This window comes from Salmo trutta, chromosome 22, assembly GCF_901001165.1.
Source record: "Salmo trutta chromosome 22, fSalTru1.1, whole genome shotgun sequence".
Classification (NCBI taxonomy): domain Eukaryota; kingdom Metazoa; phylum Chordata; class Actinopteri; order Salmoniformes; family Salmonidae; genus Salmo; species Salmo trutta.
In genome coordinates, this window is record NC_042978.1 from 12,351,278 (window position 1) to 12,376,216 (window position 24,939).

Sequence of the window (24,939 nt, forward strand, 5' to 3'; positions counted from 1 at the left end):
AGAATCAGCCCTGTGGTGAATGAACTTTGAAACTTGAAAATAAGAGTAGGTCACTCTTACCTTATAACATTGTATATGCCTTTACTGTGTCAATCAGTTAATGAAAATAGTGTGACCTTGAATACACTGATACTCATTATATATATCATGTGTTTTTCTAAAGCTTATTATAAAAAACACATTCTTAGTCCTAGTATCTTCTCCATTTGCTATTTTCTTCTTTCACCACACTTTTTGGACAAGGTAAAAAATAATGTTATAGGGTATTTAGTGCAAAAACATTTGTCAAACAGAACTCAATGACTTGTTTTACTGTGCAAAAGCAATAGAACAGGGAAGAAAACAAGCCTTGACCAACCCCCACGCCTCCATCCAAGATTTGCTATGACATCAAACCACAATGCACCGCAGTGTTTGCAGTTTACCCGCCTTCTCCATGGCAATGGGGCTTGTACGTCCCCTTATTCAAATAAAATACGAAAAAAACGTGATTTCTGTCCAATCTGCGCGCTCTGAAGTGACATAATGGAATTTACGAGGATAGAAAAGGTAGCGGCAGCATGCGGAGCGCACACATTGGAACTTCTACCCCTCTAGTCGGGAGATTAACCATCGACTGTTTCTTATCTATTGTTTATTAACAAGGAAAAACAAAAAACGACAACATTTTTGAGGCAAAAGGTGATTTATACCCAGAACTTGGAGAAGGGGTAGGGAAACTTTAAAGAGCATTTGATTTAATGTTATGCAAATTACGCATCGTTTCCTCTTCAGCAACTGAGAGGTTATGGGAACCCCTCTTTCTGTCGTAAGGCTCTGCTGACTTTTTACAGCTGCTGTCATCTAAGATTTTGTCTTTTACCAAAATATGATGAAGAATGACATTCATTTAAACCTTGTAGATGCCACTAATCTAAAGCCCCATCTCCGCGACGCCGAGGGCATTCTCAACTCCCCGGACCTTGGGCTGCTGAAACTGGCTTCCCCGGAGCTGGAGAGACTCCTCATTCAGTCCAACGGAATGGTCGTAACAACACCGACCTCTCAGTTCCTCTACCCCAAGTCAGTAACTGACGAACAGGAGTTTGCCGAGGGATTCGTCAAGGCTCTGGAGGACTTACACAAACAGAACCAGCTGAACGGGGGGACTTGCGCTCAAACGAACAGTCTCGACCTAAGTACCAACGTGGCTCCTGTCACTGTACACATGGACTTACCCGTCTATACGAACTTGAACAGTTATGGTAATGGACCTTTGGGCACCACTGTCAATTACTCCACAGACACTGTACCCTTCCCACCTCCTCCCTCTCACCATTTAGGTGGCACACAGCAGCAACAAGCACATTCCCGGTTGCAATCCTTGAAGGATGAGCCGCAGACAGTCCCTGACTTGCACAGCTTCGGCGACAGTCCACCACTGTCGCCTATCAACATGGACACACAGGAGCGCATTAAAGCCGAGAGGAAAAAGCTGCGGAATAGAATTGCTGCGTCCAAGTGCCGAAAGAGGAAACTGGAGAGGATATCCAGACTCGAAGACAAAGTCAATAACCTAAAAACTCAAAACACTGACCTGGCCTCAACGGCAAGTGTACTCCGGGATCAAGTGGCTCAGCTAAAACAAAATGTTTTGAATCATGTGAACAGCGGATGCCAATTGTTGCCACATCAAGTTCAAGTGTACTAATCGCAGGACGACATTGGTCAACCAGCATAAATAAGCTCAATATCTGTTCTCTTGTTGGCTCTCAAATATCTCAATTATGCACGTAGAGCCATCGACTTTACAGACTAAAAGGACTTCACTAATGTACATTTTCTGTTTACACATTCTTTCTCATGGGTGTAAGACTGGATCAAACCAGTTCATCATTATTGTATTACTATAGCCTTATACTGAATAAATAAATATTTGCATGTTTATTGACAAACTCGAATGTTACCTAAGAGGGTGTCATTGGGTGCACGTCATTTCTTACCCCTTTTAACGTTTACAAGCAAGCACTTGTACATTTTATATCCAATGCTCCAGTGTCTTATTTCAGTGTTATCTTAATATGAAACTGTTGTCACCTTTTTGTTGCACTGAATATTTCCCTTCACATTCCTATTTTACTTGGATTCAGTTATCAAATAAACCTTGCTTGATAATACACGGCACATGTTTTGCTGTCTGTTGGTTCAGTTTTCTGATTCATTTAGAAGCAACAAAACAAGATCCTACACACCGATGTCTTCACAAGCGACAGTAAGCCTTTATACTAGTTGCGTTTTCACAATAGGCTAAATGATTGGGTGGGGTACACAAGGATATTGCTCAATACATATTTGGAAAGTCCAATAAATTATAACTTGGGTCCAACCCAGCATTACAATTTATTTGATATAAATACACCTTTTAGTACAATATGCCCATGGGACACTTTTCCACTTATTTATGTGAATTTTAAAAGTTAGCATATTAGCCAACTTTATTAGGCCTAAATTGACTCCTAACTCTGGCATCACGTCCGGAGAATGGATTCCATCGTGACATTGTAGCATTTAGCATATTGGATACAAACGTGTCCATTCCTCGCAGGAAGTCCGTTTGCTGTGATATGTCAGTGAATTGTGTATTAACATGGTGTGTTGTGCCCTCTGCTGGTGTAATACGATAGGCCTGTTGCAGAAATTACACTCCTGTGCTGTAGATGAGTGCATGTATTGATTGAGTATACGAAATGTCATCTAATTAGTTGTATCAACACAGTATGATAATTTAGTCCAAAACAAAAATGAAGACTACTTTTAGTTACTTTATACAGTATGAAACTGTTTGCATAGGACAAAGTTGTGGTAGCACAGTTGATCTATTGTTGTTTTTGTAAATCAAACCTGTAATAATGCTTCATGGATCATTTCATGACAAGGTCATCTCAGGTATAAACACCTTAGTGTAGACAGCCAGACACCTATGAAACAGATGGTCCAAGCTTGCTTTGAATGCAGCCTCAGAGACCACTCTATAGATACCGTAGCGTAGGCACCTATGAGCCAGAAACCTATGAGACAGTGAATAACAAATGGTCCCAGCTTGCTTTGAATTTGCAGCATCAGTACCAGGGCTATAAAAGATGTGATGTTGCAGGAGTTGGCAGACTCCTGGAAGCAATGTTACGAGCCAAATGAGATGGTGCAACTGCTGTGTTTGTGAGTGTCTTCTGTATTTTTATGTGAGACGCACACTACATAATGATAGTGGTGAACATACATCAATGAGGAAAGATGCAATATTGCAACAGGCCAAACTTTTATTTTTGTTATTGAATTCCACAACATGTACAGCAGATTTGGTAATGTTCACATTTTAACATTTTGACACCATATTCCCTTATTGTTATAACATTAGTTGTTGTATTCCCACAATAGAAATTCAAAGTAAAAATCTATGTAAACCAAGTCAACAGTATTTTGCAGAACAGTATTTGGTGGATGCACAATAAAAAAAAATTTTTTTTTAAAAACCTGAAATAAATTCAAAAAACAAGCAACACTTTGGGTCTTTTGAAAAATTGCAATACCTTCCTGACAGCGCAAACCTTATTGAAAGCCTTGACGGTTGTCTTCGTAGCAAAGCAATGGAATAAAAACATCATCTCAAATACTCTTATTGTACTCTTCTAAATTTACACTCAAGTCAAATGTTTATTTTTTCTCCCAAGCTTTGGTGACATCCAAGATCCTAACAACATTTCTCACTATAAATCCACCAATTTTACAAGAGTTTTAAAACCACTAGTATATTTGTGTAAATGTTTTTTTGAAAGTAACAGCTTAGCTTTATGTAACCTAACAAATCAGATGAACATGATTATTCCCTCTTTTTACATCTTTCCGGATTCAGTTCTATACTACCTAGGAATAGCAGCAATGACAAACTTACCCGACACCCTTGTTTTGGGGGGTGTACCCGACACACTTTATATAGTAGATCTACTGTCAGCAAGCTCTACTGTTTGAAATGCTGTTCAGTTGTACTGCATTTTGCTTTTTATTAAAGAAAGTGACATTCATTCACAAGCAGGCCTAGAACTAATGCAGATAAAATACGAGTTTCAGATTTTGTCCTTTTTTTGCAAGCCTGGAGTCAATACAACACACAATCCACGCATGAAACATATGACTAAAATGCATTTAGTTTGTTTCATAGAAAGGAAGACGGCATCGGCGAGGAGGAGGACAGTTTACGGGGGGGTGTCTCTGGATACTACTGAGATGGCAGACTCACAGCCATAATATAGTAGAGCAAAATTATGTTGAAAATGTATGCTGGATTGCAAGATGATCAAATATTGTTGTTATTGTAACTACAGTAGTATTATTCTAATATAATTGTTACATATTATCATTATTATCCCACATCAAAACTTTGGTATGACTCAGTGAAGTATAAATTTGACAGTTTCATCAATTGAGGATGCTTTAATGACTGATCTATTTGTATGATTATTTCGCACTCATTCACTCTAGTAAAGACAGCCATTTGTCAACAACATAGAAGAGTTGACTCGTAAACATCACAAAGGTCTTAAGGGAGATTGTGGTTTCGATCGCTTACAATGAGTAATAATACATTCTCTAATTTGAATGGAAACTTGCCTGGATTGAGACCTTGGACTGAATATCAATTCAAAGACAAGAGGCAAAAGGCCATTCAGGTTTTTCTTTCCTAAATGAAACAGTTGACTAAATTGCGCTCAAACGGTCTCAAGGGTTAGCGTTTAATTTTACACACATTTTATTGCAAATTGTTCCAATCACAGACACACACACACTACAAACCCATAAACTCTTTGTTGCATAAGCCTACGCTTGTGTGCATTAAAGGTAGACTCAGCAAAATTACATTGCCACGAGCAGCATCGCAGATATTGCAATGAGTGAGATGCAAGACTTTGCTCCCACACAGTATCTGCGCATGGGTTCGGGTCAAGCTGTTTGAGCATGGTAGGTACGGGACCAAAACAGCAAACGTTTACCCTCGCTCTTTAATGCTCTTAGTTGTTGTGTATATTGGCCCTGGTTTACTTGTGCACCTACGTCATATCTACCTTTAAGTATTTACAAGCTGTGGGACAAAAACAGCCTTCGCCAAAACTGAGCAAAACATATTTTTTTAACCTATGTTATTGTACAGGACACAGTATGATTTCTATATTATCTAACCTCACTTGTGCAGTCTCTTGTATCCTATTTCAAGTCATAAGGAGCCAAGTATTGCCTCTGATATAACATGCACATTGTAATTCATTATTTCTCACAAAAATACAAAAGAAGATCATTGAAAGGGATGTAAAAGGTGAGCGATGCTGATATACTTCAGCTATGCTCTGGTTCCGTGGCTTCAGCCTCTTTCCATGCAAACTAGCATTAATCTTAACAGCTCTTAGTAAGTGTATTTGCAAGTACCTGAGAGCGGTAGTATGAGCAAAGACGTTTAGTGTAAATGGGCGTAGGGGGATGACAATGAGATTAATTAAACCATAAATAAATTGATTCCGAGAAAATCTACAACATTGACCCATCATATCTTCATAGATCGTTTCTTTATGCTTTTTTAAAAAATCTATTTTTTTCAAATGGATCCCTTAGATAGATAATGCACATTATTTACATACACATTTAAACCAAACATATACAGTACCAGTCAAAAATGCCAAGAGTGTGCAAAGCTGTCATCAAGGCAAAGGGTGGCTACTTTGAAGAATCTCAAATATAAAATATATTTGGATTTGTTTAACACTTTTTTGGTTACTACATGATTCCATATTTGTTATTTCATAGTTTTGAAGTCTTCACTATTATTCTACAATGTAGAAAATAGTAAAAATAAAGAAAAACCTGGAATAAGTAGGTGTGTCCAAACTTTTGACTGGTACTGTATAAAGAATGTCTGTTTCTTTTTACCTATCTATAATTTGTTTGTATTTTCCTTACTGTTTTTTATACGCGAAAAGCTTTACAAAGGAAAGCGGTACCAGTATACAAAACATAAGGTACATACATTTTTTTTTTTAAAGGCTGATTGGACAAAAATTTGAGACTGGAATGATGTTATACCAGTGACTGATGCAATCCAATATATGTTTTCTTGTATTTCACACAGAGACAAAGTATTGACCTGTTTATGACAACACATACTTTAATATGGAATTCCATCCGTCTCTAACAAAGGCTTTTATCAGAAAACCATTAGTCTGAGAAAATAAGGGGAACAATGATGAAGATTTGGGGCAGACTCTGGATAGAGACCTTCCAGTTCATAATTTAAGACCACAGTAAGGACCCGAGTAAAGGAAGCAGAGGACACGAGAATCATGTGAGAAACAGAGTGAACATCACCTATTCACCCATATGGAGTGATTCATTGATTTGTGGGGAAGGGAGGGTTGTGAGGGGACCTGAGGATGAGTTGATGGTGTGTGTGTGTGGGGGGGCGCTCAGCTTTAGCATGCACAGTCCTGGTGGGGGGGTGCGGGCTGCTCAGTGAGCTGGGGCCCCTGTTTAGCCCCTGTAACTGCCGGGTCAGCGGCATCCAAGCTCTCAGACATCTTTTCGCAGATTATGTCCACCAGCCGCTCGAACGTCTGTTTCACATTGATGTTATCTTTGGCACTGGCCTCAAAGAACTCGAACCCTGGAACATGGTGTTATAATGGTGTTGGATTTAAATGTTTACCAAACTAGCCATACGTGATCAGTAATCTTGCCCGTTGGTTTCTGAAGCTATTGTGAGCAAACTTCGTGTTTTGTCATTCCTGTATGTCATGACATTTGGTGGTAGCTGGGGGATGTGTGTTCAACAGCCAATTCGGCACAATTCTTTTTATGTTTACTTATGATGCTGTTCCACCTCCTGATCGCATTTACTCTGGATAAGAACTTCTACCAAGCGATTGCAACCAAATTATACATGTTATTGTTGCTGACAACTCAGATGATAAAATCAAATCATCAGATAAGAAGCACCATTAACATCAGCAGTATCATTGAATTGTATAGCTCATGTAGTTATGGTGGGCACTGTGAGTTGGTGTTGTGTGACTTGAACTCACCCATGTGTTCAGAAAGCTGCCTGCCCCTGTCTCCTGCCACCACCCTCTCGTCCTCCATGTCACACTTGTTGCCTACTAGCAGGACCTGGGCGTTGTCCCACGAGTACGTCTTAATCTGTGTCGACCTATGGCAGCCATACAGACAGGTTCGGTATTGGAAAAGTTTACACACACACACACATCCAGTGGTTTTGAGCAGGTGCTTGAGGTCAAAGAGACACAATGATGATCTGAGGATCGAAACATTGTTTCAATAAACCACTCTTACTAAGAACATAGAGTGCAGTGTGCAGACTGCAGAGATATGGTCCACTGCAGAGCCATTGAAAGCTTAGGTGACATTTTCACTGCACTTATCCAACATTCAAGGGTCATCTAAAATGAGTTTGGAATAATGCAGCTTGCGATAAGATTAATGTTTATTTGGGGTTATTGTGAGTAATAGTATTTGGTTACACGCAAACTTCACCGGCCACATTATGTAAGCAAGCGTTGAAAATAAATGTACACATACATGTTATTCAATAATTTTACCCACGTGAACATGCGTCTGCTTAGCCAAACGTTAAAATAGAACTTGCAAGTCCCCTCCTTATTGGATATCAGGAAGATACAAACCCAAGTCCCCTCCTTATTGGATATCAGGAAGATACAAACCCACGTGGACGCTTTTTGTCTGGGGATTAATCGTCGTAGTAGAGAAACACACGATTTTGTCTGACTCCGGGTCAAAATTATATACTGAACAAAAATATAAAACTAAACATGTAAAGTGTTAAACCTTTGTTTCATGAGCTGAAATATAACATCCCAGAAATGTTCCATACTCACAAAAAGCTTATTTACTTCTACTTTTGCGCACACATTTTGTTTACATCCCTGTTAGTGAGCATTTCTTCTTTGCCACGATAATCCATCCACCTGACAGGTGTGGCATATCAAGAAGCTGATTTAACGGCATGATCATTACACACACAGGTGCACCTTGAGCTAGGGACAATAAATGGCCACTCTAAAATATGCATCTGTGACAACATAATGTCACAGATGTCTCAAGTTTTGAGGGAACGTGCAATTGGCATGTTGATTTCAGGAAAGTCCACCAGAGTTGTTTTCAGAACATTGAATGTTCATGTCACTACCATAAGCCGCCTCCAACGTTGTTTTAGAGAATTTGGCAGTGTGTCCAACTGGCCTCACAACCGCAGACCACGTGTATCCACGCCAGCCCATTGCCTCCAGATCCAGCTTCTTCACCTGCGGGATCATCTGAGACCAGCCACCCGGACAGCTGATGAAACTGAGGAGTGTTTCTGTCTGTAGTAAAGCCCTTTTGTGGGGAAAAACTAATTCTGATTGGCTGGGCCCCTGCCCAGTCATGTGAAATCCACAGATTAGGGCCTAATGAATTTATTTCAATTGACTGATTTCCTTATATGAACTGTGACTCAGTAAAATTGTTGCATGTTGCGGTTATATTTTTGTTCAGTATACAAAGAAGAAGCTAAAAAGTGGACCATATGCATGTCTGGTAAAATATCAACCCAATGTTCATCTTCCAGGACAAACTAGTTAGCAATAAACTAGCTAGCAACAAACTAGCTAGCTAAATGTCCATGAATGTTTCATCTGTGTTTTACCTGCCTCAAAATTAATATAGTTGGTTCACAATGGTGCACACAGATGCCAGTGTAGTCAGCATGTTAGTGTAATTTAATCAGTTAGTGTTTCTAATAGTGTTTTTGCATAGGATTGAGGACAGTGATTAGGAGTGGAAAATGCAACTTGGTGTCAACATGGTCCCTGTTACAATCCTGAATCTCAAACTAACTAGAACTATACACGTAACTGCCAAAATAAAGGAAACACCAACATATTGTCTTAATTGGGCATTGGGCCACCACAAGCCAGAACAGCTTCAATGCACCTTGGCATAGATTCTACAAGTGTCTGGAACTCTATTGGAGGGATGTGACACCATTCTTCCACGAGAAATTCCATTGTTTGGTGTTTTGTTGATGGTGGTGGAAAACGCTGTCTCAAGCGCCACTCCAAACTCTCCCATAAGTGTTCAGTTGGGTTGAGATCTGGTGACTGAGACGGCCTAGACATATGGCTTACATATTATTTTCATGCTCATCAAACTGTTCAGTGACCACTCGTGCCCTGTGGATGGGGGCATTGTCATCAAATATGAGGGCATAGCCATTGTAGCCAAAACAATGGCCAAAATAATGGCCTGGCCAGCATTTTTATAAATGACCCTAAGCATGATGGGAGGTTAATTGCTTTATTAACTCAGGAACCACACCTGTGTGGAAGAACCGTCTTTCAATATACTTTGTATCCCTCATTTACTCAAGTGTTTCCTTTATTTTGGTAGTTACCTGTATATATATATAGTGTATGTGTCTCAAGTCTAATGGTCTTTATTTAGAAAAGGTCAACAAATTCTTATCACTTCTTAGGCCTTTCTGAAGAAAAGGTCAACAAACCTTTGGTGCCAATTGGACCTCCTCCAGTCAGGCCTGTACTGTATTAAGGAACACTGGTCTATGTGTGTCCACTGTTGTACTACTTTTTGCCATATGGTCACAGGACCACACCACATTCCTGAGCAATCACTTACCAGTCCTGCACAGCATTAAAGGACTCCTCATTGGTGATGTCATACATGAGGATGAAGCCCATGGCACCGCGGTAGTAAGCGGTGGTGATAGTCCTGTACCTCTCCTGCCCTGCCGTATCCTAGAATCACACACACACACACACACACACACACACACACACACACACACACACACACACACACACACACACACACACACACACCCACGGAGGTTGCATTAAAACGAGCACCACAGCCAAATTGACATTGACTGCGATCGTCCCACGCACACCAATAACGGCAGAACATTAAAACCCTCCGGTGATTTCAAACAGTCTACCCGCAGACTGCTTTTGCTGCCAACAGATGATGGGGTATCAGTAGCTTTTACAGCTCCTGATGCATTTCCATTGTGACTTGCCAAATTTCGCCTCCCTTCCTTGGTTGGCAAGCCGGGGGGGGTGGTGGAGGGGGCAGATTGAGTTACGGCCTAAGCTCTAATGAATGCTCAGGGAATGAAGCCTCCCTGACAACCCAATACTGCATCTCTCTGAACTGTGGAGCAACATCAGCCCCAATCCCCATTACACAGAACAACACTATGCTGGTTAGGCTGTATGTTAGAGTAGTAGTCAAACTGTTGCTTTTTTTTTATGAGCAACGTCTAGCATGCATAATGAATCTGAATACACATGTAAATATGTACATTATATGGTGTGTAACAAATCTGCTTATTTATGTTTTAGGTCTTATTTGAATTATCAGCATTCACAGCTTTTTCAATTTTACTACACTTGAGTGTGCGCTAAGCTGACTGTATGTTGTACTGGGAAGTGGGGGATGGGGAGCAGTGTGTGTATAGATGGTGGGGGGGGGGGTTATATACTCAAGAGAAATGTGTAGTAAATGGGGGAGGGTGCACACTTCAGAGTCATTGCCCTGGGAAAAGGCTGACAACAGAACAAGCTTTTCCTCAACACACATACACATATCCTCTTTCACCAGCCCACTATAGCAGTGTTTGATGCACAATATGGATGTACAATAGAGACTGCAGTGCCCCACAGCACAAACTGGTTGAATCAACATTGTTTCAACATAATTTGTCAAAGTATTGTGATGTGGAATCTATGTGGAAAAATACATTGGATTTGAAAAAAGTAATCAACGTAAACTGTTGTTTTGAGGGTGAAATTTCAACCACATTATTACGTCATCATGGTAACCAAATTTCAACATAAACCTTGTATAAAATATGTTGAATTTGTACCTTTAAAAAAGGTCAGATTTTCAACGTTATATCCACTATCAGAATAGTTTTTTTTAAGTAGTCTGGGCAGCACCTCCTACTGGAGAATTGATTTATCTACAGCTACCCTTTGGTCTTCCATCCAAGGTTTTAACCAAGGCCAGCCCTGCTTAGCTATGATATTTGTCATTGATTATTAGCAATGTGCTATCATGAGAATGATTGTTGAGAGGACTCCACTTAAAAATGAAATAGATTCACTATTAAAGTCATTCCAAAGGGTAGGTTTAACTTAGCAAATTAAATGTGACCATACTTTATCAATCATCAATGATGCTATTTAGGCCTATATAGCATTTGCAAAGTCATCAACGGCAACTGTTTGAATTCAACCCAGAATTCAACTAAAAATAGACAATACAATAGGCCAAATATCAACATTTGAAGGAGAAGTATTTTCAACTTGGATAGTTCCATCTTTGCCACTGACTTAGTCTAGCTTTAATTCACATCTCCATCTCAAACAAAAATCAAAGTTAAATAAAATGAATCAATCAAATCAAACTTTATTTAAAGTTTGATTTGATTTTTAACATATCAATTATTAATTTGTAGACAAACTGGAATTAAAGCCAGACTAAGTCAGTGTTACAGATGGAACTATCCAAACAGAAGATAAATCTTCTTAAAATGTTGATATCTGGTTGCATTGACAACTAAACACAATTCCTATGTGGCCCAGCTGGTGGAGCATTACAATTACAATTGCAATGTGGGCAGTGTGTCAAGAAGCAGTGCGGCTGGGCGGGGTCGTGTTTCAGAGGATGCATGGCTCTTGACCTTCGCCGCTCCCGAGTCCGTACGGGTGTTGCAGCGATGGGACAAAACTGTAACTACCAATTGGATATCACGAAAAATGGGTAAAAAGTACAAAAATAATAATACAATTAAAAGATTCTGTTCATGTGACAAAACAAGCAATTTATAGCATAAAGAATTATTTCACCATCTAAATCGCTGTGAAATATATTTTCAATTTCAAAAAAGATCGTATTTTCAGCTGTTTGAAAGTGATGTACAAAACCGAAAGTAAAAAGACACAAATGCAGCATCACATTAGTGGAAACCAAGATTGTTCTCAGGGCAGGCCTGGTTTTATCTAGATACTGTATATTCAAGTCTCGTCAGGGACAATTTTTGCATTTAAGCTAACCCTAACCCTTTTCCTAACCTGCCATGTTAATTGTCCTAACATGCCACGTTAATTATCCTAACCTGCTACGAAAAGTTGCTTCTGCTAGTCAAAACTGGCAGACCTGCCATGAGAATAGTCTTAGTTTCCACTAATGCCATACAGCCACAGAAAATCATCATGCCATTACCTGGTTGCTAAAATTCTAAATTGTTCGCCTAATTTCATTTTATGTGACAATACAAGCAATTCATAGTAAACAGAGTCATTGCACCATCAAAATCGCTGTGAAATATCTTGTTTTCAGCTGTTTAAAGCTGGTGGACAAAACTGAAAGTTAAAGGCTCAAGCGCGAGTGGTTTCCACTAGATTCCACAGACACAAAGTCTCCAACACCTTGCAGGGAAATGGGATGTAGAGGAGGAGGGAGAGTTGTTTGTATTCAACCTAAGTGTTGTTGCAATTCACCTAGCTTCCACATGTGTGTGTAGCACCTTTAAGGCTATCTTACAAACTAATGTTACATTCAACCTAAACTGACTAACATATCCATGGCCACATTTGGAGGTTACTGTAACTATGCATTCCTTCTTATGTAATCATATAAAGCGTTCTTGTTCAAGATAGCATGCATAGGTCATCACAGGTCTACCTATTGCTATAATAATCTACGCAGAATCTCGAACGGCATTGATCACTTGCACTATGTACTTTTAATGTAATCTCAACTGCAGTCCAGGTCATTTGGTTCTGCTATTAGATGAAGCACAACGATCACATTAATCTGTTGTATAAATAAACAAAATATCTGACATTGTATTCCCATTTGAACTTTGCTGTGCTTTTAAATGGTTGAAAGCCCAGTGATAGACATTTGGGTGACAACTAAACCAAAAATTTGAAATTGTTTTTCCATTGGAATGTGGTTGTTATTTTAGATGGTTGAAAGTGTAGTGATAACACATTGGAAGTTCAACTAACTTTAAGCTGTGTTTTTGAGTGGGTGAATATAGGGACACAATTCTTCGTTACAGGGACATATCAACCGTATGAAAGGGGCCATCTCCAAAACTCACCCAGATCTGTAACTTGATCCTCTTGTCGTTCCTGTAGATGGTCTTCACCTTGAAGTCAATGCCCACCGTGCTGACGAAGGCTGGCGTAAAAGAGTCGTCTGCGTAGCGGAATAGAAAGCTGGTCTTGCCCACGCTGCTGTTTCCAATGATGAGGATCTTGAACATGTAGTCAAAGTTCTGGTCTGAGGACTCCTTCTGTCCATAGGTAGCTGTAGCTGAAGCCATCTGAAAGATTAGAGAGAGAGAGAGCGAGAGAGTTTGTCAACCGACTGAAAATATCCCTTGTATTCGGAAGTATCATGGAAAGAGTTCCAATGCTGATTCTTGGCGGATCACAGAGCAGTACTATTATTACATTGTGTTTCTATAAATGGCCTCCAACACTTCAGAAATGCCTACTTCAAAAGGTAAAGCCTAGGATAAGCAGTGGAGGCCATGTTCTAAGTACAGACGTAAAAATACAGAATCCAAAGTGCCAAATAACCACACAGGGCCTGCTTAACCCCTTGTCAAACACACCTAGTACAAAAAGTGAGCAACCTCATCCATCACAGTGCAGTTCATCAGTGTTCAACAAGGCCAACTAGTGGTAGTAATCAATAAGACACTAAGTTCTGGAACATCGATAAACCAGAGGCACAAGAAGACAAGGCAGTGCATCAAGAAACATTTAAAATCGGTTCCCTTCAACGTGACAACAAGATATCAGTGGGCGAGGAAATAGTCCACTGACGGCTTCTCTTGCACCTGACAGGAATCAAAGCTTTTCGCACAAAGTGGAACATTTTGAACTGCCTGATACTTACAACACCTCTTTAATTATGGGTTGCTGGTTTTACAGACCAATCATTCTGTCTCTCAAAAGATGTGAGCCATTGTGTACATATTTAGTCAGCTCTCAACAGTGCATTCTTGAAAGATAGAGCAGCCTACGCCACATGCCACAAAAATGACTTCAAGTGGATTGACTGCTCGTCCTCTCAGGACATCTGCCCCCGTGATAGAACAGTATAGTTGTAAAGTGATTGATCGCATTGGCAGGGATCATACTGATCTTGTGGAGGGAATCGTATCTACTCTTTAGGGCAACAGTGACTTCAGCCCATCAGGATTCAAGGTCTCTTAAGGCTCCATAGCACAAAAATTTGCTTTTTGGTCTTAATTTAAGGTTAGAATTCGGCATTATTGTTAAGGCTAGGGTTAAGGTTAGGTTTAAAATCAGATGTAATGACTTTGTGGCTGTGCCAGCTAGTGACCACTCTGCAGAGCTGCCTCCAGAACAAGATTCATGATGAAAAATGCTAACCTGTGTGGAGTACATAGTGCATCTTTGACCTTAGTGCAACTGTACCCATAGTGCTATTTTCAGATTTACAGTGGCGCTGTTCATATCTTTTTGACACAGGACTCTTGTAAAGAATAGAGAAGGAAGTGCAAATAAGGTCAATAGAAAAAGCATGCCAGGAATTGATATGCAACCGGATCAATACTGCAAACTCTAAATACATTCTAAATAAGTCTTGACAAAATAAACTGACAAAAAGACTATACAACCTTCAATATAATACATCACAAATGGCCAGAACCTGAATCATGCAGGTTCTGGTTTAAGTGTACCCCTGACATGTCAAAATATCAGCGTGAAATTCAAAGTATTTTCTAACGTGTCTGCTTCTAGTCATGATGACTAAGATTTCTCGAAGCTTCCTCTGATGATAGATAGTCATATGACTCTGCCTTACTTGCTGTCCAGTGTTACTAGAAAAACACTGTCTCAAAGAACACTCTTAGCTTTGAACACTCAGGTTATGAGTGAAATAAGCTTGCTTGTGGGCCTGATAATAAATGTCCCCAACATTCAAAGCCATGTGGTTTTGGCTCTTGTTTCCGAAGAACATCATTTACATGACAGGCCTAGACCTACCAGTACATAATTGCTGGACCTCACAAAGAGCTTATAGAGTGGTGAGGAGTCTACTGTGTCCGGAAGCGAATTCACCATTCATTCTCTGTATTCTGGGTTCACTCAAACATAATTTTAAGCTTTGCTTTACTATTGAAAGTTACAGCTGATTTTGGGATTGTATATCGATTCTCTCTCCTTAAACATCTGATTTATTCATTTCAGTCTCTGAATTGTTTAACTTTCCGCCGACAGCTCCTGATAATATCAGGGCATAAAAACTCTAATCTGTCTCCTGCATTAGCCTAGTGTGCCCAGCTGGCGCACAAGCGCACAAGGCCCAAGCTCACTTTCCCCGATTTTCCCTGGCTAAACTAAATTCAGCAAAAAAAGAAACGCCCCTTTTACAGGATCCTGTCTTTCAAATATAATTCGTAAAAATCCAAATAACTTCACAGATCTTCATTGTAAAGGGTTTAAACACTGTTTCCCATGCTTGTTCAATGACCCATAAACAATTAATGAACATGCACCTGTGGAACGGTCGTTAAGACACTAACAGCTTACAGACGGTAGGCAATTAAGGTCCCAGTTATGAAAACTTAGGACACTAAAGAGGCCTTTCTACTGACTCTGAAAAACACCAAGAAAGATACCCAGGGTCCCTGCTCATCTGCGTGAACGTGCCTTAGGCATGCTGCAAGGAGGCCTGAGGACTGCAGATGTGGCCAGGGCAATAAATTGGAATGTCCCAAGTGTGAGACGCCTAAGACAGCGCTACAGGGAGACAGGACGGACAGCTGATCGTCCTCGCAGTGGCAGACCACGTGTAACAACACCTGCACAGGATCGGTACATCCGAACATCACACCTGCTGGGACAGGTACAGGATGGCAACAACAACTGCCCGAGTTACACTAGAAATGCACAACCCCTCCATCAGTGCTCAGACAGTCCGCAATAGGCCGGGAGAGGCTGGACTGAGGGCTTGTAGGCCTGTTGTAAAGCAGGTCCTCACCAGACATCACCGGCAACAACGTCGCCTATGGGCACAAACCCACCGTTGCTGGACCAGACAGGACTGGCAAAAAATGCTCTTCACTGACGAGTCGCGGTTTTGTCTCACCAGGGGTGATGGTCGGATTCATGTTTATCGTCGAAGGAATGAGCGTTACACCGAGGCCTGTATTCTGGAGCGGGATCGATTTGGAGGTGGAGGGTCCGTTATGGTCTGGGGCGGTGTGTCACAGCATCATCGGACTGAGCTTGTTGTCATTGCAGGCAATCTCAACGCTGTGCGTTACAGGGAAGACATCCTTCTCCCTCATGTGGTACCTTTCCTACAGGCTCATCCTGACATGACCCTCCAGCATGACAATGTCACCAGCCATACTGCTCGTTTTGTGCGTGATTTCCTGCAAGACAGATCTCAATCTCATTGAGCACGTCTGGGACCTGTTGGATCGGAGGGTGAGTGCTAGGGCCATTCTCTCCAGAAATGTCTGGGAAATTGCAGGTGTCTTGGTGGAAGAGTGGGGTAACATCTCACAGCAAGAACTGGCAAATCTGGTGCAGTCCATGAGGAGGAGATGCACTGCAGTACATAATGCATAATGCATAACTGTTACTTTTGATTTTGACCCCCCCCTCCCCCCCTTTGATCAGGGACACATTATTCCAGTTCTGTTAGTCACATGTCTGTGGAACTTGTTCAGTTTATGTCTCAGTTGTTGAATCTTATGTTCATACAAATATTTACAGGTGAAGTTTGCTCAAAATAAATGCAGTTGACAGTGAAAGGACGTTTCTTTTTTTTGCTGAGTTTAGCTGGCTAGCTGAACTAAGCTAGTTTTCGTCCTCATTGCCAAACTTTATAAATACCTCACCCTCAACTTCAAAACTCCTTTGCTAGTTATGCAATCATGTAACTAAGCCATTTTCTGGAAAGAAACATACATTTTGTTTTATTGAATGGTCATGAATGGTTCGAGACATCTGTCGTATGACGACAGTGGCGAAGGATATCATTGCTACTTAACGGGGATCCAACTTCAGTTTTGAGATCCACTGACGTCATTAGCATTGAGTTATAGCTGGATGTTTCGACTGGTCTTAGAACTGTGACAACGGGCAACCTCGATGGAATATGTAGTCATTTTGCCAACACAGCTGGGTATGTACACAAAATAGCAACTCAAGAAAATATGATACAATGAATGGCTAAATTGCTTCCGGACACATAGCTCCTCCTCCCACTCACCACTCTATTGGAAACCCAATCATCTTTATTGACACCTCCCTTTCAAGAGATTTGTGCAATTTGTCTAAATCTTATAAAAAAATGCATTCTATTCAACTATTGACTGAAATATGCTTCTTGCAATGTCATGACAGGACTTGATGGTCCCTAGACTCCTTATGTCTTTCTCAGGACACAAGTCTGGCTGGCAAGGAGAACTAATCCCACAACTTGGACAAAAAAAGATGACATGAGTCTTGACCATATGTTAAATGAGAGACGAAGACTCAAAATAATTCCAACCAACGTGATTTACCATAAACTTTTCAACCTCTCCCAACTGAGGAAAGTATCTGTGGCATCAACCTGTGCATCTGTGGCATCAACCTGTGCATCTGTGGCATCAACCTGTGCATCTGTGGCATCAACATGTGCATCTGTGGCATCAACATGTGCATCTGTGGCATCAACATGTGCATCTGTGGCATCAACATGTGCATCTGTGGCATCAACATGTGCATCTGTGGCATCAACATGTGCATCTGTGGCACCAACCTGTGTTTCTGTGGCATAAACATGTGTTGGCTCTTCTTTTCAGCCTAAAGAGATTGACACCTTAACAGATGTGTGATGTCAGCCGGTCCTAAACTGTGTCGGTGCACTATGAGTCAGACAGTTTTGATCAGTCTTTTGGATGGGTTCCCACTGGCAGTTTGTTAATCCTGTTTTAGTCCAGGATGATCCCAGAAAGCCTGAGAGTCAGACCTGATCCAAACACCCTGGCATTAGGCAAGCTAATGAGAAAGACAATGACAGTCTGCCAAAGGAGCTGAAGTATACCTCAGCTTAATTTGGCTCAAATAAAACAAAACCAACATTTTGGGCAGCGCTATACATTACATAGGCATTATTCCAGGGTAACTATAAGGGAATAACTTTAGTGAGTTAGTCAAGTTAAGTCCAGGCTGTTACCTAGCTAGTACTTATTTTCTTACAAGACAATACAAAAATGCTAATGAAATGTGCCATAACTTAATAGCATATTACTATGTAATATGTTATTCCACGCCGGGTAGTTGTTCTGAGACCCATGTAATGTGAGGCAATAAATAATCCACTTACTTTTTGGGATGTTAGAATGTCCATAATATTGTTATAACCCCTGTCCTAAAAATGCTTAATCTTTATTGATGTGAGATACTTGAATTTATATTCCCAGCTAAGCAGTCTGAAGAAACCATTGTGCTTCTTCATAAAACATTGTATTTTTCAAACCTATATCAAACATTTACATTTAAGCAGATGCTCTTATCCAGATGGACTTACAGGAGCAATTAGTGTTAAGTGCCTTTCTCAAGGTTACATTAACATATGTTTCACCTCATTGGCTCAGGGATTCAAACCAGTGACCTTTCAGTTACTTGCCCAACGCTCTTAACCGCTAGGCTACACGCCAACCCCAGGTGACCCAAGTTCATGAAAGATATAAAGAGTTGCTTGGGCATTAAAAGGCCCTCTCCAGTAAAGTAACTTTGCCCAGTAAAATTAACATCTGTCAACACATTGCTAGAACTGAGAAATTATACTCCACAGCAGACACACCCATTTCCAAGACAACTCCCTGCATTCTCTTTCAAGGATGGGTTGAATTCATTTAACAAAAAGTGATGATTCATTACTTGGGTAGTGGCAAAACATAAAAAGGAAATAAACGTTCAATAGACAGTAGACCGAATTGGACTGAATCAAATCACATGAAAATTCATAGTGAGACATTAACCAAAGAACTGTAAGGTACCAAAACATCCAGAAAGTTGCCTAATATGGCATTTTCCACCCCATCCAATCACATTTTCCATTTTCTAAGAAGACAAATGCAGATCAGAAGGAGCTAAATATAGCATTTCCTCCCTCTTTATAGTGCAGAAGATGCCATGAACCTGCTAGTATCACAATGGAAGCCTGCAATTAAGAGAGTGGGGTTGGGAGTTTTTCGTTTTCGTGGTATGGGGGAAAACATAAAGTGCCCTGTAATCTAATATAATATTGTAGGGCAGGCAATAGCAGCCCTTATTAAACATGGAAGGTGCCTTAATACTTTTTCTGCGATGCATTTCCCCCAGAGAATCCAGCAATAACATTGGAGTATGATCTCTTTCAAGTATATTTAAGGTAAATGCTCACACACATTTAGACGATGCCTGTATATAATATTGCCATGGGACTCAATAGATCATATTTGTAACAATATAGTCCTTCTGAAACGTTGAATAGGCCAGCCACATCCTATCTGTGATTACATGTGTTTAGTAGGCCAAGTAGCTTAAGGGACAGTTTGAAATGTATTGACCACAAATAACAAATGTAGCAACCCTTTGTTTATAAACGTGGATATCTACTTTGCCACTTCAGCATGCTTTTGTGGCACAGTCGATGCCACGCTGGGCTACAGGCCAGAAGGTTGAGCATTTGCTGACCACCATGAATGAGCTCACTTTCCCTGCCTGTTTCATTAGTCCTACACTATGATCAGAGTTGGCTGCAGACAATGATCAGCTAGGAGGAAATCTGATTTTCAACATTTTGATGCCATATTTATAATTATATCAAATGTGCCTTCGTAAAGTATTTAGACCGTTTGACTTTTTTCACATTTTGTTAAGTTACGGCCTTATTCTAAAATGTATTAAAATCCTCAGCAATCTACCCCATAATGACAAAGCGAAATCATCCTTGAGATGTTTCTACAACTTGACTGGAGTCCATCTGTGGTAAATGAAAGTGATTGGACATGATTTGGAAAGGCACACATCTGTCTATATAAGGTCCCACAGTTGACAGTGCATGTCACAGCAAAAACCAAGCCATGAGTTCGAAGGAATTGTTTGTAGAGCTCTGAGACAGGATTGTGACAAGGCACAGATCTGGGGAAGGGTAACAAAAAAATGATTGCAGCATTGAAGGTCCCCAAGAACACAGTGGCCTCCATCATTCTTAAATGGAAGAATTTTGGAACCACCAAGACTCTTCCTAGAGCTGGCCGCCCAGGCAAACTGAATAATTGGGGGAGAAGGGAATTGGTCAGGGAGGTGACCAACAACCCGATGGTCATTCTGACAGAGCTCTAGAGTTCCTCTGTGGAGATGGGAGAACATTCCAGAAGGAAAAGGCACATGACAGCCCACTTGGAGTTTGCCAAAAGGCACCTAATGACTCTCAGACCATGAGAAACAAGATTCTCTGGTCTGATGAAACCAAGATTAAACTATGGCCTGAATGCCAAGCGCCATGTCTGGAGAAAACCTGGCATCATCCCTACGGTGAAGCATGGTGGTGGCAGCATCATGCTGTGGGGATGCTTTTCAGCAGCAGGGACTGGGAGAAGAGTCAGGATCGAGGCAAAGATGAATGGCGCAACGTACAGAGAGATGCTTGATGAAAACCTGCTCCAGAGCGCTCAGGACCTCCGACTCGGGCGAAGGTTCACCTTCCAACAGGACAACAACCCTAAGCACACAGCCAGGACATGCAGTAGTGGCTTCAGGACAAGTCTCACAATGTCCTTGAGTGGCCCAGCCAGAGCCCGGACTTGAACCCGATCGAACATCTCTGGAGAGACGTGAAAATAGCTGTGCAGCAATGCTTCCCATCCAACCTTATAGAGCTTGAGAGGATCTGTAGAGAAAAATGGGAGTATCTCCCCAAATACTGGTGTGCCACACTTGTAGTTTCATACCCAAGAACACTCGAGGCTGTAATAGCTGCCAAAGGTGCTTCAACAAAGTACTGAGTAAAGGGTCTGAATATTTTTTACAATTGCTAAAATTTCAACTAAAAAAACTGTTTTTACTTTGTCATTATGGAGTATTGTGTGTAGATTGATAAGGGAAAAAACGAGTTAATCAATTTTAGAATAAGGCTGTAACATAACAAAATGTGGAAAAAGTCAAGGGGTCTGAATACTTCCAAAGGCACTGTATGTAAAAACTTTTCGCCAACAGGTTTCTGAGCCAATGCACCACACAACCAATAACAAAGCATACTGACTTTGGGCGCTTCAATATCATGCCTTGTGTTTTAACGCCACAATAAATAGACCACAAAATACATCCCTCCCCACCTTGTAGGCCTACCCAGTATCGAAGGCTTGGCTTGACAATCCCTGAATGTCATTAAACTTTTTGGTGTTTTTAACAGATGTCTCTTTCCATTCATCAAATGGCAGCAGCACAGTTTGGATAGATTGATTTTATGTCAGTAGAAAAAAATACATATATACAGAACACAAAGATTTTTTACAAGTGACGAGGATTGCACAATATAGTCGGGGACTTATTTTCATTGTGGTCCCTACTTCTTTCATAAATACATACAATTAGATACACTGAGTATACAAAACATTAAGGACACCTGCTCTTTCCATGACAGACTGACCAGGTGAATCCAGGTGAAAGCTATGATCCCTTATTGATGTCACTTGTTAAATCCATTTAAATCAGTGTAGATGAAGGGGAGGTTAAAGAAGGATTTTTAAGCCTTGAGACAATTGAGACATGGATTGTGTATGTGTGACATTCAGAAGATGAATGGGCAAGACAAGATATTTAAGTGCCTTTGAATAGGGTATGGTAGTAGGTGCCAGGCGCACCGGTTTGTGTCAAGAATTGCAATGCTGCTGTTTTGTTTTTACACTCAACAATTTCCTATGCGTTTCAAGAATGGTCCACTTCCCAAGGACATCCAGCCAACTTGACACAACTATGGGAAGCATTGGAGTCAACATGGGCCAGCATCCCTGTGGAATGCTTTTGACACCTTGTAGAGTCAATGGCCCGACAAATTGAGGCTGTTCTGAGGGCAAAAGGGGTTATGGTTGGTATGGCTTTTAGTTTCTCTGGTAGTTTGTTCCACTCAATAGCGCCGGTATATAAAAATGTTTTCTTACCAATTTTATATTTAAAACAGTGAATATTAGTCTCTAGTGCTGGTATTATGCTGGTGTACATTTCAAACAAATTAAAAATGGTTGGATAGGTACAGTTGAAGTCGGAAGTTTACATACACCTTAGCCAAATACATTTAAACTCAGTTTTTCACAATTCCTGACATTTAATCCTAGTAAAAATTCCCTGTCTTAGGTCAGTTAGCATCACCACTTTATTTTAAGGATGTGAAATTTCAGAATAATAGTAGAGAGAATTATTTATTTCAGCTTTTATTTCTTTCATCACATTCCCAGTGGGTCAGAAGTTTACATGCACTCAATTAGTATTTGGTAGCATTGCCTTTAAATTGTTTAACTTGGGTCAAACGTGTCAGGTAGCCTTCCACAAGCTTCCCACAATAAATTGGGTGAATTTTGGCCCATTCCTCCTGACAGAGCTGGTGTAACTGAGTCAGGTTTGTAGGCCTCCTTGCTCACACATGCTTTGACAGTTCTTCCCACAAATTTTCAATGGGATTGAGGTCAGGGCTTTGTGATGGCCACTCCAATACCTTGACTTTGTTGTCCTTAAGCCATTTTGCCACAACTTTGGAAGTATGCTTGGGGTCATTGTCCATTTGGAAGACCCATTTGCGACCAAGCTTTAACTTGGTGTTTATAATAGCGTACTATTGTTTGTACAGATGAACGTGGTACCTTCAGGCGTTTGCAAATTACTCCCAAGGATAAACCAGACTTGTGGAGGTCTACAAATTTTTTTCTGAGGTCTTGGCTGATTTCTTTTGATTTTCCCATGATGTCAAGCAAAGAGGCACTGGGTTTGAAGGTAGGCCTTGAAATACATCCATAGGTACACCTCCAAGCATATGTGGCCACATTATTATAGGACGACTTGGGAGAATGATGATCTGCAACAGACAGAGCATCTCAGTATAGGTAAAAATACAGCCAGAATGGCCTGCTACTGTGCCTTTGTAGACTTTATAAACTATCTAGAGTAGACCCACAACTGATCCAAATGGAATGAAACATTCAAAGAACAAGGCTTTTGCGCTGTTATTCAAATGAGATTTTCACTGCAGCCTAGAGTAGAATTTAGTACTCATTTGAAAACAATAATGAAATTATTGGAAATTAATAGTTTTTTCCCTAAACAGGGTCAATAGGGGAGCTTTTTGAGTGTCTCATGTCTTCAATGTTCTTTCATGTGCAATGACGCACCAGGCCTCTCCACTGCCTATTGTTCTTGTGGATTCATATTGAAAATTGATCCAGCCTATTTTGGACCCCCACCCCAGTAAATTTCGAACTGTCCTAACTGCCTACAATTTAGAATAGCATAGAATATCTACTTTCTTGCATTCAAATGATGATTATTTCAAATGGTCCCAATCGAACATCTAGTATTTATTATTAGTTGTCCAATTTAACATAGCCTGCTTTGCTATTTTGACAATTAATATAACGATGTATAACTACCTAAAATGGGAAAATGTACAATGCATCATCCCAAAGCTCATTGCCGTGAACTGGGTGAGTGGTTTAAAACTGTGTGTGTAAACTGTCTTGAGATTACAATCAGTAGGTAACTAGAGTCCCCTACCCCTGCTTGCTGATGTGGTCCCATTCAGACACACAGCATTACGATTGTCTCTGATCGTTTTTGTGCTGTCAAAGCAGTGGTTTTATGAAGACATCAAGGATTTAAATAGTGTAAAGCCAATCAGCCTATACGACCATGTTCGTTCCCTTGTCTTTGAGAGCACAGAGCGACCCGTGTACCCATCTACAGCGCATTGGATTTCCATATGGCAGGCCTGATATTAATTCACGTAAATTATACATTGCTTAATTGATGTAAGAATGATCTTGCACTACAAATGAAGGATACACATGCGGTATCGCGAACCAGATAGGCTACTGTAACCGCTGAGCTATTTTAGGAATTTCGACAGGTCATTCTTCTCCCACTGATGCTGTGGTTATTCGAGGCTTGAAATGTCATACATTACGGCATAATTGTAACCAACCCCATATGAAATACTATATTTACGACCTAGTGCAATTACATTTATCTGTAAAAAGCAAGCATCGAATGTCAAATGATGGTTGTTTCTCCTTTATTCTATTTTGTTGGCGCATTTCCATAGAAAATCCTAAACAAACCTAACTCTACACCAGCTATGGTATAGTGTAAATGAAGAATATAATAATTATATCCTTACCTTTAAAAGTGTATTTTAGGCTCCTATTTCGCAATACACCACCGCGTCTAGCACCTGCAGAAACACAACGTCATATGACTGACAGTTGACTACTGAGGTGGGCGGGCCCTCAATGTTGGTGGGGTTTGATTGATATTTCAAGCCACTAATCCTGGACCACGTACACTGAAACGTCCTAAAATATTCAAGATGCGTTAAACCTATCCCTATTTATTATTTAGCCTCCTAGCTTGTGCTTCTTTATAATTTATTACAAAAGAGTGTCAGGAAATTATTAATCGAATGACCATACATAGCCCTGCTCTTCAACATCAGTTGATAATAATAATAATAATAATCTCTTTCAATTTCTTTAAATAATGATGTCCCTGGTGTAAATAATTATTAAATCTAGTTTGGGAC

The 24,939-nt window shown here is 40.4% G+C and overlaps 2 protein-coding genes across 3 annotated transcripts; one reads left to right on the forward strand and one right to left on the reverse strand.

Annotated features, from left to right (window-relative positions):
• The first annotated feature begins 539 nt into the window (after window positions 1-539).
• Window positions 540-2,163, forward strand: LOC115158100 (transcription factor jun-D). 2 transcript variants are annotated; one of them, XM_029706634.1, is made up of 2 exons: window positions 541-710; window positions 903-2,163. In XM_029706634.1, the coding sequence occupies exon 2, from the start codon at window positions 1,022-1,024 to the stop codon at window positions 1,688-1,690; it is 669 nt and encodes a 222-aa protein (XP_029562494.1). In that variant the 5' UTR covers window positions 541-710; window positions 903-1,021; the 3' UTR covers window positions 1,691-2,163. The 2 variants fall into 2 exon arrangements, with proteins under 2 accessions (XP_029562493.1, XP_029562494.1); XM_029706633.1 differs by having other exon boundaries at window positions 540-2,163.
• Window positions 2,164-6,050: 3,887 nt separating this feature from the next.
• On the reverse strand, window positions 6,051-24,630 carry LOC115158101 (ras-related protein Rab-3A). The gene is made up of 5 exons (XM_029706636.1): window positions 24,538-24,630; window positions 13,226-13,450; window positions 9,730-9,848; window positions 7,101-7,225; window positions 6,051-6,682 (listed from the first exon to the last, which is right to left on the reverse strand). The coding sequence occupies exons 2-5, from the start codon at window positions 13,448-13,450 to the stop codon at window positions 6,492-6,494; spliced, it is 660 nt and encodes a 219-aa protein (XP_029562496.1). The 5' UTR covers window positions 24,538-24,630; the 3' UTR covers window positions 6,051-6,491.
• Window positions 24,631-24,939: the final 309 nt, after the last annotated feature.

What these genes read in the sequence shown, in the direction of transcription:
- LOC115158100 (XM_029706633.1), top strand. Translation starts at nt 869, where the DNA reads ATGATGAAGAATGACATTCATTTAAACCTTGTAGATGCCACTAATCTA.
- LOC115158101 (XM_029706636.1), bottom strand. Translation starts at nt 13,450, where the DNA reads ATGGCTTCAGCTACAGCTACCTATGGACAGAAGGAGTCCTCAGACCAG. An exon ending in GGATCAAGTTACAGATCTGG is followed by an intron (nt 9,849 to 13,225) that starts GTGAGTTTTGGA and finishes GTGTGATTCTAG; the next exon opens with GATACGGCAGGGCAGGAGAG. An exon ending in TTTAATGCTGTGCAGGACTG is followed by an intron (nt 7,226 to 9,729) that starts GTAAGTGATTGC and finishes TGGCTGCCATAG; the next exon opens with GTCGACACAGATTAAGACGT.